This window comes from Gossypium arboreum, unplaced genomic scaffold, assembly GCF_025698485.1.
Source record: "Gossypium arboreum isolate Shixiya-1 unplaced genomic scaffold, ASM2569848v2 Contig00265, whole genome shotgun sequence".
Lineage (NCBI taxonomy): Eukaryota > Viridiplantae > Streptophyta > Magnoliopsida > Malvales > Malvaceae > Gossypium > Gossypium arboreum.
The window spans coordinates 31,858-50,486 of NW_026440381.1; the positions used below are offsets into that span (position 1 = coordinate 31,858).

At 33.9% G+C, this 18,629-nt stretch overlaps 1 protein-coding gene and 1 long non-coding RNA gene across 2 annotated transcripts; both read right to left on the reverse strand.

Annotated features, from left to right (window-relative positions):
• Positions 1 to 2,239: 2,239 nt before the first annotated feature.
• On the reverse strand, positions 2,240 to 2,719 carry LOC128288704 (uncharacterized). The gene is made up of 2 exons (XR_008278784.1): positions 2,628 to 2,719; positions 2,240 to 2,559 (listed from the first exon to the last, which is right to left on the reverse strand). It is a non-coding gene; the product is annotated as an uncharacterized LOC128288704 (long non-coding RNA).
• Positions 2,720 to 5,366: 2,647 nt separating this feature from the next.
• Positions 5,367 to 6,361, reverse strand: LOC128288707 (putative UPF0481 protein At3g02645). The gene is made up of 2 exons (XM_053024926.1): positions 5,711 to 6,361; positions 5,367 to 5,630 (listed from the first exon to the last, which is right to left on the reverse strand). Exons 1-2 carry the CDS (start codon positions 6,290 to 6,292, stop codon positions 5,367 to 5,369), a joined length of 846 nt encoding a protein of 281 aa, XP_052880886.1. The 5' UTR covers positions 6,293 to 6,361.
• Positions 6,362 to 18,629: the final 12,268 nt, after the last annotated feature.

Consider the following 18,629-nt stretch of genomic DNA (forward strand, 5'->3'; position numbering starts at 1 on the left):
TAGAAAAGTTGTGATTAGGAGATGTTGTTTTTGATGAAACGCTATGCTACCTAACTTATCTCTTAAAGACTCTTCCAATAAAGAAAACCAAAAGCGGGTGGAGCATCATTAATGAATCAACTCCTCAAGCCGTACAAAATTGAGAATAGAGTTGCTTCTTCACCCAATACTCTATCGCCAAAAAGGAAAGAAGAAAATTAAACCTCCAAAAAGTGTCGAGGTTGATCTAGTTGCTTATGCTTTAAATGTGGTGAAGATATAGATGCGAATCAAGAGCCATTTAATTATTCGGCGATTAGGGAAGACTCGAAAAGTGGATGTTTGCTATGCAAGAGGAGATGGAATCACTCCACAAAACAGAAATGGGATCTTGTAAAACTTCCTAAAGGTAAAAAGGCTTCGTTGTAAATGGGTGTTTAAAAAAAAGAAGGACTCGGGAGTTGAAGAACCGGATATAAAGCAAGGCTTGTTGCAAAGGGTTCGATCAAATTCGAGTGGACTTCAATGTGTTTCTCCAGTTGTTAAGCATAGTTCGATTCGAGCTTTGCTTGGTATTGTTGCCATGCATGATTTGGAGCGAGCGGTTAGATGTAAAAACCTTTTGCATGGAGAACTTGAGGAAGATATTTACATGCAACAACCGGAGGGTTTTATAGTCTCGAAAAAGAGGACTATGTTTGCTTCTTAAAAAGTCCCTTTACGGTTTAAACATCACCAAGCAAGGGTACAAGAGGTTTGATTCCTTTATGACTTCTCATGATTTCAAAAAAGTAGTTTTGAGGTTGTGTCTACTTTAAGAAAAAGCGTGATGGTTCTTTTGTGCATCTACTTCTTTATGTTGATGACATGTTGATAGCGACAAAAGATAAAAAGAGATAAGAAAGGTTAAAGCCCAACTAAGTGAAGAATTTGAGATGAAAGATTTAGGACCAGAAAAAGATACTTGGTATGGAGATTCTCGAGATAGAAAAGCAAGTAAATTGTACCTAAGTCGGAAGGGTACATTGAAAATTCTTTGGGTTCAATATGAGTCTAAGCGTTAGTACTCCTTTGACCCATTTGACTTTCATCGGCCTTATCTCCTCAATCGGATAATGAAATTGAGTACATGTCACATGTTCCATACTCTAGTGCATAGGATCTCTCGTATGCTATGGTTTGTTCCGTCCGTTATCATATCGGTCGGTGGATTAGCGAGATACATGGCGAATCCGGTAAAAACCTGGAAAGCGTTCGGGATTTTAAGATACTTACGAGGCACTACTAATGTTTGCTTACGTTTGGAAGAACTAAAGATGGAGTTATAGGGTATGTTGATCGATTTTCTTTGGAGACCTTGATAGAAGAAGATCTCTCGAGTTACGTCTTTAAATCGGAGGTTGTGCAATTAGTTGGAAAGCCACTTTGCAAACTACTGCTTTGTCTACCAAAGGGAGTACATGGGATTCTTGAGGCTTGTAAAGCTATTTGGTTGAAGGACTATTTAGTGAACTCAATGAAGACCTTCAAATCAGCACATTATTTTGTGACGGTCAGTGCCATCTTTCTTACAAAAGATCAAATGTTTCATGAGAGAACAAAACACATTGATATTCGGTATCATTTTGTTCGTGATATTATTGCTCGTGGTGATATTGTTGAGCAAAATTAGCACTCATGAAAATCCTGCAGATATGATGACTAAGTCACTTCCTATAACCAAGTTTGAGCATTGCTTAGACTTGGTTGGTGTTCATGTTGAAGTTAAACCCTTAAGGGGTTTTTGGAAGAGGTGAAGAACTTGTTTATTGAAAGTTCGCGATGAAGAACTTGTTCATTGAGAATTTGTGTCAAGGTGGAGATTGTTAGAATTAAGTGACCAAATTCTTATTTAAATAAAATACGATGGAAAATAAAATAAAAGTAAAATCCATATAGAACTAGACTTCTTTTATTTTATTTTAGAATAAGGTTTTAAACCTTATTAAACTCCATCTATTTTATATTGATTAGGATAAGGTGTTTCAATCCTACTAGAATATGGCTTTGCAAGCCTATAAATAGACATAGTCTATTCCTCTTGTATTTGAGTAAAAATTTTTTACATATAGTGAATTTTCTTCTCCTGCCCGTGGTTTTTTTCTCGAAAGGGTTTCCACGTAAAATTTATGTTTCTTTATTTTTATTTTATTCTATTTTATTTTTCACAGCGTTTATTAGATGGAGCTATGGATGGGTGGCAGACAGAAACATGATAAAATTCTTGTCACCAGAATCAAGCTCTCAATGTATATAAAATGCTAGATTCAAGTGCGCAAGAGTTCATTACAGAATATTAAGAGGTAAAATGTTCAACAGTCTGAGATTTCAACATTATATTGCTTCTGGGTAGCTCTTTTTGTATTAATTTCTATCTATGATAGATTATGTCTGCTATTCTGTCTTAAAATCTAAAACTGTTGATAATCAGTAGAGGAAATCATTGCCTTATTACCTGACTTAGTGGCTGAAAAGTGTTGAGAGATTAGAACAGAAAATGAAGCAGTGAAGTTGACTTCGTTGACTATCATACAAAGCTAGCTGCAATAACAGTAGCAGATAATCAAAAGCAAAGAAAAGCATGAATTAAGCAAATGAAAGAAAATTACCTTGACTGGATGCTTGATAGACCTTGGAGATGGAAACAAATTAAAAGCAGTGAAGAAGAAAGAATGTTGTGGGTACAGTAGCCACAAATAAGAAGAGTGAAGATAAAAACAGGGAAATTATGAAGTCAGTGGTGGGTTGCAGAAAGGCAGAATTATTAGTAAGAAATCCTATTTTTATTACTTTTCTTTTGGCTTTTTCTTTGCTGTCTGCCATTACAGATGGCATTTTAATTATTCTAATTAGCCAATGAATTTTATTGACAACCAGGTCAAATTGTAGTAATGTAATTGCTATAGTCGAGTTTTTTTTTTAATATAAAGTCAGGTCAAAATTTTATTTTACCAAAAAATTACACTATTAACAATTAGATAATAAACTATGAGTATTTTCGTTTTGGTTACTACATTGGTTTTTTTTATAAATATTTTATTTATAAATTATAAATTTATTTAACAACATTTTAAATAATTATTTTAAAATACATTATTAAAATTTTTAAATTTGTTTTAAATTATGGCACGTTGTTGGTGGATCAATCTTTGCATTTCCATTTGCATGTAATGAGCAAGGAAGCTATGAACAAGTAATGAGCAAACTTATTTTGCATATGCATGTGCCATAGAATAGTGTTGAATAGGGATACTCAAATGATTAACTGAATTGAATTATTTAAAATGTAAATAATTTTAATTGTTAACTTCATTGAATTTTTTCAAATACATTAATTGAATCAAAATATTTTGGTAAGTTAATTGATGTCATTAGGTAAAAGGCAAAAAATGATGTCATGAGTTGATAATAAGCAAACAAATTTTCCAATGAGCTGAGTTGCATATTTAAGGATCAAAGAATGGGAAGCACAAATTATCTAACTTAGAAAAGTCTTGAGAGATTAGAACTGAAAATGAAGCAGTGAAGCTGACTCCCTTGACTATAACTGAAGCAGATAATAAAAACAATCATTGCATAGTCATGAATTAAGCAATGAAAAGCATGTCATGGATTAAGAAAATCAAAGGAAATTACCTTGACTGGATGCTTGATAGAAACAGTGAAGAAGAAAGAATGTTGTGGTTACAATAGCCAAGAAGAAGAAGAAGACAAGACAAAAAAAAATAATGAGGCATTCACTTCTGTGGTGGGTTCCACAAAGGCAGAAATCCCATCTTTTCTTTTAGCTTTTGCCGTCTGACATTATTAGTTTGCATTTTGGGTACTTCATACTGACTTTTCTACTTGATACTAAAACCTTTGATCTGCTCTCAAAATTTGGAAGAAAGATATGAGGTCTAAAACCATGGAAATGTCCTTTCCATTATAGTATATTAACCGACAATACCAACTTTATTGGCACAAACATAAAAAATGTGATTTTTTAATAAAAGATATTTTAAAGATAAAATGTAAAATTGATACCAATAGAAAATTTTAACACGAATATTTTATGGCATTATCAATAATTTAATTTGAACTGAAATTAATTGAAAAAAAATGAGGTTTAAGAGGAAGTAAAAGTTTTGAAAAAAAGTAAAAAAATGTTTTTCGAGTTTGGGAAAAGTAAAAGTTTTAGAGAAAATAAAAGGAAAATTTTTGGGAGTAAAAGGGTTTATGAGGAGAGGGGTTGGGATATGGAAAGTAAAAAGATTTTATATTTAACTTTTGAGTTATTCTAATTCGAAAATTTAACTCGGTTCAAATTCAAAAATTTAAAACATTTGAGTTGATTCAGTTAACTTATTTAACTCAATTAATTCAATTCAGATAATTTTAATTTTTTTTTACTTTTGAAATCAAATCAAATTTTGTTCACCTACTTCACATGCCTATTACATAATAATGTTATTATCCTTTAATATTTGGTGACAAAATACCAATCACTATTTATAATTTTAATGTAAAAAGTTAATTTCAATTTGTCACAAGCATTTCTCTTGATTTATAAGTTTATATGATGTCCACAAAATCAACTAAAAAAATCAAATTAATGCCATACCAACAAGTTAGGATTTTCTATTTTCAAGTTATCATATATGTCAATAATAAGTTATGAATAGTATAGGTATTTTGTAAGAAAAATTCAAATCCTTTAAGATTAACTAATGTGATTAACTTAGAGAGAGAAGTAAAAAAGTTTTTGTACATTTGAGATATGATACAATAACAATAATAGTAGAAGAACTTAGATCAAATCGAATATATCCAAATGTTATTCTCATTCTTATCGCTTATTTTGAAAGAAAACAAATGACTAAGAGGTAGAAGTAGGCAATGAATTAGGTCATGATGAAAGGGTTTGTTAAGATTCTTGGATCTTTTACAAATGTAAATCCCGTTTGAATTAGTGAGAGATAAACAACTATAATAGCTCCAAGGGTGGAGATGCCTACCACCCAACTTCTGAAATAATGGTGTACCAACCGCTCTAAACCAAGCATAGGAGCCATTGCAATAAGTGTTCATATCGTGTACTACTTTGCATAAATAAGACTCCCCACAATCCATTGCTATTTCCTTGCACAGTCCATTCAAAAGTTTGGCCACTTCTTTGTTGCTACCTAAACAATGGTGAAGAACCCTTTGTGGTGAAGAAATCCCACATCTTCAGCTGAGTTAATCAAACCATCGAAAAGAACAAATACGATGTGACATAAGGTCTGCACTTGGGATGGCATTGTTCATAGGCCACCATGTTTCGAAACAGGGTTCCCTTGTGATCATCGACGTAGAGAGGAGGGACTTTAGCCACCTCCCTCAGAGCTTACATCTAGTGGAGGACAATTAACAGCTTTCTCAATCACGACACCAGCTTCCATTAGCTCCGTCATGGACCGCACCATGTCAATCCCCTCTTCTGCTGCATTGCTCGAACCGCTCGTCTTGATACTTTTTAGTCCTTGTGATAAGTTTATAGGAAATGGGAGGATACTTTGCCTGAAAAGGCCAAGAAAATGCAACGTGTTCTGAATTCCTTGTGCATTCATGGCCCGCACATCCCTTTGAGACTGCAATAGAGGATTGAAAAACAAAAGGCAAGCTGTTCCAAGCAAGTGCTTGATTCATCTGATCTTTTGTCAGCTCAAACAATTTCTGCAAAACAAAAGGAAAGCTGGTTTTCAAGCATGATCAGATCCCGACGAAGAGTAGGCAGCATCCACCTTTGAACAGAGGAGCACACTGAAAGTTGTTGTGCTTCAACTCTCAAGAGCTCCACAATAAAGCAGCCATCAACCAGCATCATCCTAACAAATTTATCCTTACTATGTTGTTCAGCATTGTCCCAGTAGCATCTACGAGCATCCTGCTCCAAATCTTCCATGGCTTTCATCGCTGGGTCTAGTTCCACCCCATTAGGCTGTTTTGGACGAAAGAGGCAGTGAAAGAATTTCCATTTTAGCTCTTCCATTGCTTGTAACCTTTGTCCAAGATGGTAAGGACTGATTGAGATGATAGTGGGAGCATAGGCGTCGGGTTGCACCTTACGCATGTTAATGGGGACCTTGTATATGCACGCATTTTCTCTATCATTGGGAACATTAATTGCCAACTCCTCCTCCAATGTGGTTTTCCACTTTGATAAATTTTGTTGATTCCAAGCTTTGGTAATGTCATGAAAGGTTCTGCTTGTCTTGTGCAAAAGCAACCTTGTAAGGGAGCAGTTTCTCATTTCCAGATGTGAAGATGTTACAAGAAAAAGAGTAACTGAGTCACTTAGGATAAAATTGACAAGGAAGAATAGTTCAACTCTTAAACAGTAAGGTTAAGTTGTCTATTAATTGAATCTATCCTCAACAAGTGTGCAAAAGCAACAGTTATTGCAATGGCTCCTATGCTTGGTTTAGAGCGGGGTTGGTACACCATTATTTCAGAAGTTGGGTGGTAGGCATTTCCACCTGTTACAATATGTAAATAATACACACGTTTCAATAAGGTGGTTAGGCAGTTGATAAATTAGTTTTATTGTTAAGGGTTGTTAACAGCATTTACATCTCTCTGTTTGTGTATGTGAAACCATTTTTTAAATCGAGTTTTAAAAATAGGAATCGACTTTAAAAACAAAATGGAGTCGCCACCAATCTTTTTAGGTGTGATTGGATCACCTTTAAAACATTTTGTTTTAAAATCATTAGTTTTGTCTCGAAATAAAAGAACGAGTTCAGAGTTGGTTACGTTCGAGGAAGGATTAGCACCCTCATGCGCCCAAAATTGGTACCTAATTAATTATCAAATGTCTTTAAGGTCGGAAATTTAAAAATTTTGAGATGCAATCCTCTTTAAAATATTTTGATTTTGAAAATTGAGATTCACTTGTATCAAAATATTGACACTAAGTTAGCCCCTTTTTTTTTGAGATCCTATCTCAAACAACAAAACATACATCCAATAAGTTAGGATACAATGCTTTGAAATTCCAAGACATTGCTTGTATTTTAAAAATCTTAAAAATTTAGAAGGGTACTTGACTATTCGAACTCAACGAGAAAAGTTGCAACCCAATAAGTTAGGGCACTACTTTTCTAAGTTTCCAAACATCAAGCATTGCCTTTTATTTTTAAAAAACCTTGGAATATTATTTTAAATGATGTTTTAGGATGACATATTAATGCATCATGAAGCATAGATGTACAAAATATTCTAACATTTCCATACAAACATAAATAATATCATTAAGACAAAACTAAATAACATGAACATCGTTTAATAAAAAAATCATACTAGGGTAAATATAAGATAATAAACAAATAAAAGAGTAAACTAAGAGAAAACATATAATACATGCAAAAATTATACAACAATATATATCATAAAATAGCACATAAAAGAAATAATTAAACATAGCATATAAAAAAATGAAACTATGCACAAATAAGATAAATGACTTACACTAAAAAAATGAATAAATAAAACATTTACAAATTATAAAAATATAATGCAATAGTTCAAAATACATGAAATGATAATATAATATATATACATGCATAGAAAATATATATTTGAAAATAAACTATATAAAAGGTTAAATATTATAATATATAAAATACATAATCAAATGTATAAAAGATAAGAATAAATATACATATTTGAAAAATGAAGAAATTAAAATAAAAAAGGTTGAAAAACTAAGATAGACAAAGAATAAAATAAGAACAAACCACAGTAAGAGCATGAGAGGAGAGAAATTTGAGTGAATGCTCTCAAGAATTCTTATTGCTTCCCAAAACTCAAGTGATTTACAATGGAGGAAAGGCCTCTATTTATAGTTGAGCCTCCCAAATCCAGCAGTGCAGATCAATTACATCAACGGTTAAGATTAAAGGATATCTACAAATTAAATCTTCAAGATTACAAAATCATATCTTCTAAGATTATATATCATATCTAAGATTGCAATCATATCTAAGATTGCATCATATCTAAGATTGCAATCATATCTAAGATTATATCATATCTAAGATTGCATATCACATCTAAGATTGCATATCATTGAAGATTATATTTCCATATGAGTCAAACTTGTAGATGGACCTTAAATCTTTTCAAGTAATGGGTCATTCGATCGGGCCAAATTATATTTGTAATCTGGATGAACTTGGACTTCGTTTTTTTGGGTTTATTATTTTATTTTGGACTTATTTGGCTCGGGCAAAATTGAGTGTCTATAGCTGCCCTTTTGCTCATTGTTGTATATGAGGAATAGAGCAAAGACTATAAAATGACCAATTTTGCCCGAGCTTGCCGACTTCAGACTTCATGGTCCTCAATCTGCTCCTTGCAAACTCAAGATTGTTATGTTGATATCTTCAATCGCTCTCCATCAAACACGAGACGCCTAAATTAACTTCTTCAATTTGTTCCACGACAATACGGAGATGTCAAATCATCTTAGATTTGCTTTAACGTAAGCACGTGAAAGCCAAATCAGCTATGTCTTTGATCAGTTCCACGTAAGCATAGGAATGCCAAATCATTATCTTCAACGTGTTCCCAGCAAGGTTTGAAATTTTCGATCGCTTCGCAAACTCGGGAAGTCAAGATCCGCATTCTTCAACCTGCTCCTTGCAAACTCAAGGCGCCATGATGAAATCTTTAACTTTGCTCCCGCAAACTCGAGAACGCCATGCTAATATCTTGACACCTTTGCTAACTCGAGAAGTCAAAATCGCTTTCTTCAACCTGCCTCTTGCAAACTCAAAGACGCCATCTGAAATCTTCAACCTGCTTCCTACAAACTCGGGAGCGCCATGTGATATCTTCGATGCTTTCTTGTGAACTCAAGAAGTCAAGATCGCTTTTCTTTGCTCTTGCAAACTCAAGGACGCCATCTGAAATCTTCAACCTGCTCCTCGCAAACTCATGAGCGCATCTTTTTTTGATCTGCTTCATTGCTGAAAGTCAAGATCACTTCTCTTCAACTGCTCCTGCAAACTCAAGGATGCCATCCTATCTTCAACTTGTTTCCGCAAATTCGAGAGGCGTCATGCGATATCTTGATCGCTTCTGCGCGAACTCGTAAAGTTAAGATCTTTCTTCAACTCTCCTCTTTAAACTCAAGGACGCCATGCTGAAATCTTCAATCACTTCTGCAAACTCAAGAATGCCATGATGAAATTTTGATCTACATTGTCCCCAGGATACATAACCTAGAATGCTTATGCTTAATGATTAGGATGCCATAATTGAAATGAGTCAAATGCTTTCCTAATTAAACATACTATGATGCAATAAATGTCATAAGAATGATTCCTATTTCATATGTTATCACTCATTCATCTATCGAGATTTCCACGTTGTTCTCGACGTATCAATCATACTCTACTTGTGTGTTTTGTATTTCTCCCATCAATTTGGTCCATTGTACCATTCCCCAAATGTTACACCCGAGATATTTGTGAAATGACCGTCTCTTAGGGTCAATACTTGCTTAATTTGTCCCATTTGGGATAATCTTAATTTCTTTATTTAACTTCTACACGAGAATCCTTTAAACAAATATCCCGTTTCATTTCTTGTATTATCTAAAACTTCCAAATATATATAAAACTTCTTTTGTAAAATATTATCAGTCATTAATTGATACTTCAATATAAAATGCTTGAAAAAGGTCACAATAATGGACGAGAAAGAAATTAATTAGGAGCATAGCTCGAGATAATTAATCAAAGATAGCCAAGAAACTAATTAGGGCTTATCTTGGAAAAGAAAGTAATTAAAGTTAGCAACTTCAAAAATAGGTAAGATGAAAATTAGGTGCCTGCATTCAAACTGGTTTCTTTGTACCAACCTCTTGAGGACCATTTTGAGTTCAATATGTGTTTAGGGATCCAAAGTACTTTGTCGATGCCCCAAGTCGTAACATACTTCTTCTTTGTCAATTTAGGTATAGCGAGACTACCATTCGCCCCACTTTGATCGAAATTTGAGCCGCTTTTCGGGTTTTCAACTCAAAACCCCTTTGGTCTCAAAGCGCCCTTTGGGTTTTCGCCTTGCTTCTCTTTTTTTTTTCTTTTCCTTTTTTCTTTTTCTTTTCTCTTTCTTTTTTTTTTTTTTCATTTTTTTTTTCTTTGAAGGTCACAAAGTGCCTTTTGGGTTCGCCTTGGCCTCTCTCTTTTGATATCCGAATCCGAGTTTGCGAGAATTTATCTCAGTCAAACTCAATGCTCCTCCGGAAAACCCTACATAAGGTCCTTCCTCATTTTGGCATTCTCCTTCATTTGAAATCCTTTTGAATAGAAATGATCTTCCTCAATATCAAGTCCATCATGAATCGGCCTCATTCGTTTACATTGTGCATACTTTCAAGCCCTTTTTTCAACTTCATCGACTCGACTAAATCAAAGTTTGAAAATGAATCTCAATGGGCAGAACCACCTCTATTCTATAAACTAAATGGAAAAGTGTTGCCCAATGAAAGTCCTAGTCATTGTAAGCATAGAGGGTAAGTGATAGCTTCTCATGCCAATCCTTGCAAGTCTAGGTCACCTTCCATAATTTTGTTATTTTCTTTCTTTTGTGCTTTTCTTTTTAGCATCCTTTCTTTGTCTTGTAATATGCCATTTGATCTTTGAGCAATTGTAAATTTTGTTGTTTTGATTAATTTATTGAACATGATCATTTTGGCATTCTTTGAAAAATTTCTTTCTTTTTCCTTTTTTTTGAAATTTGGTATTGTTGACTTTGCAATATTGGCATAAAAGCAACATTCACCCTCTTGATAACTTGATGTCAATGGCCTCATAACATGCATGCCCTATATATGAAGGAAATGAAGAAGTCACGTAACCCTTGTCTCTTGTAATTAGTCTTTTAGCATAGCTCATGCGATCCCCTTCCATGGTGAACCAACAATGCTCAAACCTCATATTTAGCCTTACCATTGTAAACTCCTGCATCGTCCTGGCTCTCTTTTAAGCTTTTGACATACTCGCGTCTCGATAGCCCAAACATGTCATTGATATGATCATGCAAAAGACCCTTGAATTCTCGAAAATGTCTTATTTTATTTTTGTGATGAGCTAGACTTCAATAATATCCATGACCCTTTGTAAAGTAAGATCCATTTCATCTTTATTCAACCATTCTTAACAAAGAAGATAGGTTATAATCTATGTTATCTTCAAAGTTCGAGAGATCCCAAAACACATTTCACTCAAAAAGAAAATTCGAGTCAACAGCAGACATTGCTCATATCATTGATATCTGGGGACCCATTGTGGATTCAAAGGAATATTCCAAAGAATAAATGATTCAAAGAATGATTGTTATAGGTATGAACATAAAAATATGCGAAAGAAAGTCTAGAGGATAAAAGAATTTATACATGGTAAGAATAAAAGAATATCGTATTCAAAAGATACATTTTATTGAAATAAAAATTTGGACACAAGCCTATTTCACAAAAGGATTCTTATTGCCTCTAGGCTTAAGGCAACAAGCATGTTTTGAGTATTACTCAGATTAGTCCTAAAATACAAGGATTACTTGGTTTCATTATTCAAAACACTCCTTAATATGTAAAAGCTAATGCCCATGATTTTTTGCTCGATCATCAATCCTCTTCATTTCATCTTCAATGGGGTTCTTATTTCTAAATATCCCCCATTGAACCTTCTCTAATCCTTCAATCAATTACACTTACCCCTTTGTCACCAAGGTTTTGTAATAGGCTCTTTGTACCGGGGTATCATTAAACTTCACAATCCCCATCTGATAAGTCTTTCAAGCTGTCTTCTTGAAAGCGGTGCAATTTTCTATTGAATGCCGTACTCCCGCATGGTAATCATGCAGCGTTTGAATCATACCATTTGGGGTATGGGGTACAGCAGTTCTATATAAAGCGGAGAGACCACATGCGCGTTAAATAAACTTTGATATACTTCCTTATACGACATTGGGATTGGTAAATTAGAACTTTGAGTTTTACCTTGTATCGATTCTGCCTTGTCGACCTGTTGCCCCAGTGGTTACTCTAGGTTGGTAACGATAATGGCTTTTGAATACCCTTTGTTATATGTACGTATTATTCACTTCATTCTCTTTTTCTTGAGAACGTGCCTCTTAGTAGCTTCACCGATTTTGCCACCTCTTATGGTATTTTCGATCATTTCACACCATGACTATGTCAAAAAGCTTTTAGTAGTACTTCCAATCATGTGAGTAATGAATGGAGCTTTCAAAGTATTGATGAACAACATAGTAGTCTCCTTTTCCAAGAGGTGGTTGAACTTGCATAAACCTCCTCCATCTTTGTGCATATTGCCTAAAATTCTCATTAGGCTTCTTCTTTATGTTCTAGCGTAATCCTATCGAGTCATGTCATCACATTATATTATCGTATGAAGGCTCACGAATCTCTCTATGAACTGATTCTGCAGCTCAATGATTGTACCACCTAGCATTGCCCAAACCAAACTATCTTGGAAACAATGGATCAACAATTGATCATTATTTACATCCTTCTATAGAACATAGTAATATGGGCCTCCGGACAAGTAGTCCCATTATGGGGAAGCACCGGATCTGGGACTAAGTTCAAACCCTTAGCGTCAATCCCATGATGACTACTAGCACCCTTTAAAACACGAACTTTTCTTCCAACCATTTGCAGCGATCCTCCAATTGTTTAGGATTCCATTGCTATTCTTTCTTTTTCAACCACATCAAGGTCAGGGTGATAGGATTAGTAGAGTTATCTCAAATTAAGTCCCAAACCAGTGGGAAATTCATAGGGATTACGTATCGCAGACTCATGTTGTGGCCTTATAGTGACAGACCTCCAGGGTACCTCACTTGTCTTGCACATGGGGTGGGGTAAACACGGAGGGTGATCTCGCCATCCCCCAATGATAGCCATAGGGGTTTTCCTTATCGGTGGCTCTCAGGTGATTGATTTTAGCCATCATATTCCTTTAGGACTCTAGCATCTGTTCCCTCATATCGCTTCGCATCTTCATAACCGCTCTTGCAAGCTGGTCTTGCATTTCCTTCTAAAATTGCTCAAATCTCGATCAATATTCTTAGTCTTATAAGTGCAGTTAGATGTGTAGATTCCAGTTAGGCCTTACTATAATAATTTTAACTAATCGAGGCTCTCTAAAATTTTAAATGCATATGATGTAATGTCATGCAAATGCATGAATGCAAAAAGCATCGATCTCGATTCAATTTCATTTAGAAAACTTTATTTAGAAAAGAATATCTTTACATATGAATGGATTACAAATCGCCTTAGCATGGACCAAAGCTTTAACTCTCCTAAACAATGAGCTAACTCTTGACCACGATCGGTGTAGCTTGTATTTCGCTCAATGTATCAACTTGTACCTTCAAGGTCCGTAAATAATTTACTACCATCTCGAATTTGAGCTATAGCTTTACCCATGAGATAATCCCTATAGCCATGGACACCTCATCCATTGTTTGTAAGGTTATTCCGATTATCTTGAAAGGAAGATTGTGAACAAGTAGGCATTTCTACTTCTCGATCTTGCCTTAAAATGATATCCAGCACCTTCAGTGTTTCTTGAGAGCTTTCAGTTCTGTCGCAAAGCATTTTGAAAACATGGGTATCTTCTCAGCATAGCTAATCTCTCTACTAAAGGTCTTTAAATGATATGGTCTTCTTTAATCTCTTTCTTTTCGTCCATTTGGGCAAGCCATCAAGGCTTGCATTTCCATTCTCTGATAGGTACAACATAGTAAACTCATGATTGTTGTTTGGTAGCGGTCCTATAGTAAATAAGCCTTTTACCATCATAGGCTTAATTTTTCCATCCAACTCACTTTGTAGGTCTCATGCATTCATCGATCACTTTCCTTCAACAATCTTACCATTGACCATCTTCTTATGAAAGAGAAATGTTGTAATGGTAGAAGTGTCCATCAATACTCTTCTTGTTCACCTTGAAATGATTGGTGAGTACATACATTCCGTCCTTTAGTTCCTGTACGCCTTGCCATAGGGTATCGAACAATCTTCCTCGTATCCAATTCGCTTTGATTGGAAACAACATTGAGATGCACCGATTAGCGAAAAGAAGTGGGAATTCCAAGACGCCTTTTCCTCCTACTCTTTCTATTTTAGCTCTCCCTCTCCCCACGTTCATCAACTTCCTCACAAAATTTGGAATCTGATCGACCTTTGAGTAAACTTTATCAACTTGAATCATAGGACAACACCACAAAATCGAATATTCCTCCACCACGGGTACCATATCGGTAAATAAAGCAAGCGTATTCAAGATTCCTATCTTGAGTGATGGCCGAAACAAATTCTTGTCTATTCCCAAGTCAAGCAAGTCTCAAATCCCCAAGGTTGTTGTAGAACAAGCGCTTGCTTTACCCATTGATCCCATATTTCCTTTAACTCATCTGATTATCCTGTGGATGATATCTGAATGTAGTCGATAGCTCGACACATATCCCATGGCTAGACTATTTTCTTTACTAACGAGTTTGCTCGACCATATATGGACGTTAGCATTGTCTTCCACTCTATCAAGAAGTCCGTTCTCCATAATAAAACTCTCTAACTTAGAAACCTGACCAAAAATCGATACCTTTTAAATGCGAAATGATATGCAACAAAAGAAATAGTTAGTATCACATGATAACAATAAACTCAAAGATAACCTGCAAGGGTAATAATTACGGTATAATTCTATCTAGGTTGAGCTCTTACGGTTTTTCTATATGTGGTTTGTTTCTAAAGTTTGAGGTACCCGAACTAGCAGATTCCTTGATCCTCACCCATTATAGGCTCATTTGAATCGAGTTCAGTTCGGGGAATTCATTTCCCTATGGCTACGAGATGAAAATCTCATGAAACCATAGAATGCGGATGTATCCCGAAAGTGATCCACTATCTGCAGGCGAAAACCTCACGAGCGTAGCTCACTTCCACTTAAGGGTGTGACCACAACGGTCATGCAAATGCAATGCGTGTCGAATATAGCAACATATGTAATAATACAAACACATGTAATGCAAAGAGGATTAAATTTTAAAATTTTAATTTCCGACATTAAGACAAGAGATAATCAATTACGGCTTGACTCTCTTATTAGTCCCCAGTGAGTTGCCAAGTGTCGAAACCATTTTTAAATCGAGTTTTGGAAAATGCGAATCGACTTTAAAAACAAAAGCGGAGTCGCCACCAATCTTTTTAGGTGTGATTGGATCACCTTTAAAACATTTTGTTTTAAAATCATCGTTTAGTCTCTGAAAATAAAGAACGGGTTAAGGAGTTACGTTCGAGGAAGGATTAGCACCCTCATGCGCAAAAATTGGTACCTAATTAATTATCAAATGTCTTTAAGGTCGGAAATTTAAAAATTTTAAGATGCAATCCTCTTTAAAATATTTTGATTTTGAAAATTGAGATTCACTTGTATCAAAATATTGACACTAAGTTAGCCCCTTTTTTTTGAGATCCTTATCTCAAACGACAAAAGCATACATCCAATAAGTTAGGATACAACGCTTTGAAATTCCAAGACAGGTTGCTCGTATTTTAAAAATCTTAAAAAAGAAGGAAACTTGACTATTCGAACTCAACGAGAAAAGTTACAACCCAATAAGTTAGGGCACTACTTTTTGAAGTTTCTAAACATCAAGCATTGCCTTTTATTTTTAAAAAAACCTTGAAATATTATTTTAAATGATGTTTTAGGATGACATATTAATGCATCATTAAGTATAGATGTACAAAATATTCTAACATTTCCATACAAACATAAATAATATCATTAAGACAAAACTAAATAACATGAACATCGTTTAATAAAAAAACCATACTAGGGTAAATATAAGATAATAAATAAATAAAAACATGAGTAAACTAAAAGAAAAACATAATACATGCAAAATTATACAATAATATATATCATAAAATAGCACATAAAAGAAATAATTAAACATAGCATATAAAAAAATGAAACTATACACAAATAAGATAGATGACATACACTAAAAATGAATAAATAAAACATTTACAAATTATAAAAATATAATGCAATAGTTCAAAATACATGAAATGATAATATAATATATATACATGCATAGAAAATATATATTTGAAAATAAACTATATAAAAGGTTAAATATTATAATATATAAAATACATAATCAAATGTATAAAAGATAAGAATAAATATACATATTTGAAAAATGAAGAAATTAAAATAAAAAGGGTTGAAAAATTAAGATAGACAAAGAATAAAATAAGAACAAACCACGAGAGATTAAGCAAGAAGAGGAGAGAAATTTGAGTGAATGCTCTCAAGAATTCTTATTGCTTCCCAAAACTCAAGTGATTTACAATGAAGGAGAGGCCTCTATTTATAGTTGAGCCTCCTCAAATCCAACGCTGAGATCAATTATATCAACGATTAAGATTAAAGGATATCTACAAATTAAATCTCCAAGATTACAAAATCATATCTTTTAAGATTATATATCATATCTAAGATTGCAATCATATCTAAGATTGCAATCATATCTAAGTTGTATCATATCTAAGATTGCATATCACATCTAAGATTGCATATCATTGAAGATTATATTTCCATATGAGTCAAACTTGTAGATGGATCTTAAATCTTTTCAAGTAATGGGTCATTCGATCGGGCCAAATTATATTTGTAATTGGATGAACTTAAACCGTTTTTTTGGTTTATTATTTTTATTTTGGACTTATTTCGGACTCGGGCAAAATTAAGTGTCTCGATTATATAAACTATGCCTATGTACTAAATAAAGTAGCTAAGAAATACAGTATTACCTTTAGATATTTGTCTTGAGAATTTGTTTAGTTTCTATTATGGTATCGATCGCTCCGTAATTAGGTTTCTATCACCACCCTTGGAGATATTATAGTTGTTTATCTCTCACTAATTCAAAGGATTTGTATTTATAGAAGATCGAAGAATCTTAACAGACCCTTTCATCATGATCTAATTCATTGCCTACTTCTACCTCTTAGTCATTTGTTTTCTTAAAAATAAGCAATGAGAATGAGAATAAAATTTGAATGTATTCGATTTGATCTAAGTTCTTCTACTATTATTGTTTCTTGAGTTATTTCGATGGTTAATGTAATCTTCATAATCTGATTGTAACGTTTAGATCAAATTTAGGAGATTACAATTTAAATTTTAATATTTTTCTCACGAAATTTATGTATTTAATATATTCAAAATAGTAAATTCTTGTGAAAAAACTAGTAAATAATAAGAAGAAAGTGAAAATAAAAGCAAGCAAAATTCTGAGTCAATATTAATAGGCCCGGCTGCCACTTTCGTTGTACTGCAGAACAAAATTAAATGACATATATTTTTTTTCCTTGTTTTCTTGTCTGCCCATGTCACATGTTCCATACTCTAGTGCGATAGGATCTCTCATGTATGCTATGGTTTGTTCACGTCCGTTATCATATCGATCGGTGCGATTAGCGAGATACATGGCGAATCCGGTAAAGAACCTTTGAAAGCGGTTCGGGATTTTAAGATACTACGAGGCACTACTAATGTTTGCTTACAGTTTGGAAGAACTAAAGATGGAGTTATAGGGTATGTTGATCTGATTTTCTTTGGAGACCTTGATAGAAGAAGATCTCTCAGAGTTACGTCTTTACAATCGGAGGTTGTGCAATTAGTTGGAAAGCCACTTTGCAAACTACGGTCGCTTTGTCTACCAAAATTGAGTACATGGCGATTCTTGAGGCTTGTAAAGCTATTTGGTTGAAGGACTATTTAGTGAACTCAATGAAGACCTTCAAATCAGCACATTATTTTGTGACGGTCAGTGCCATCTTTCTTACAAAAGATCAAATGTTTCATGAGAGAACAAAACACATTGATATTCGGTATCATTTTGTTCGTGATATTATTGCTCGTGGTGATATTGTTGAGCAAAATTAGCACTCATGAAAATCCTGCAGATATGATGACTAAGTCACTTCCTATAACCAAGTTTGAGCATTGCTTAGACTTGGTTGGTGTTCATGTTGAAGTTAAACCCTTAAGGGGTTTTTGGAAGAGGTGAAGAACTTGTTTATTGAAAGTTCGCGATGAAGAACTTGTTCATTGAGAATTTGTGTCAAGGTGGAGATTGTTAGAATTAAGTGACCAAATTCTTATTTAAATAAAATACGATGGAAAATAAAATAAAAGTAAAATCCATATAGAACTAGACTTCTTTTATTTTATTTTAGAATAAGGTTTTAAACCTTATTAAACTCCATCTATTTTATATTGATTAGGATAAGGTGTTTCAATCCTACTAGAATATGGCTTTGCAAGCCTATAAATAGACATAGTCTATTCCTCTTGTATTTGAGTAAAAATTTTTTACATATAGTGAATTTTCTTCTCCTGCCCGTGGTTTTTTTCTCGAAAGGGTTTCCACGTAAAATTTATGTTTCTTTATTTTTATTTTATTCTATTTTATTTTTCACAGCGTTTATTAGATGGAGCTATGGATGGGTGGCAGACAGAAACATGATAAAA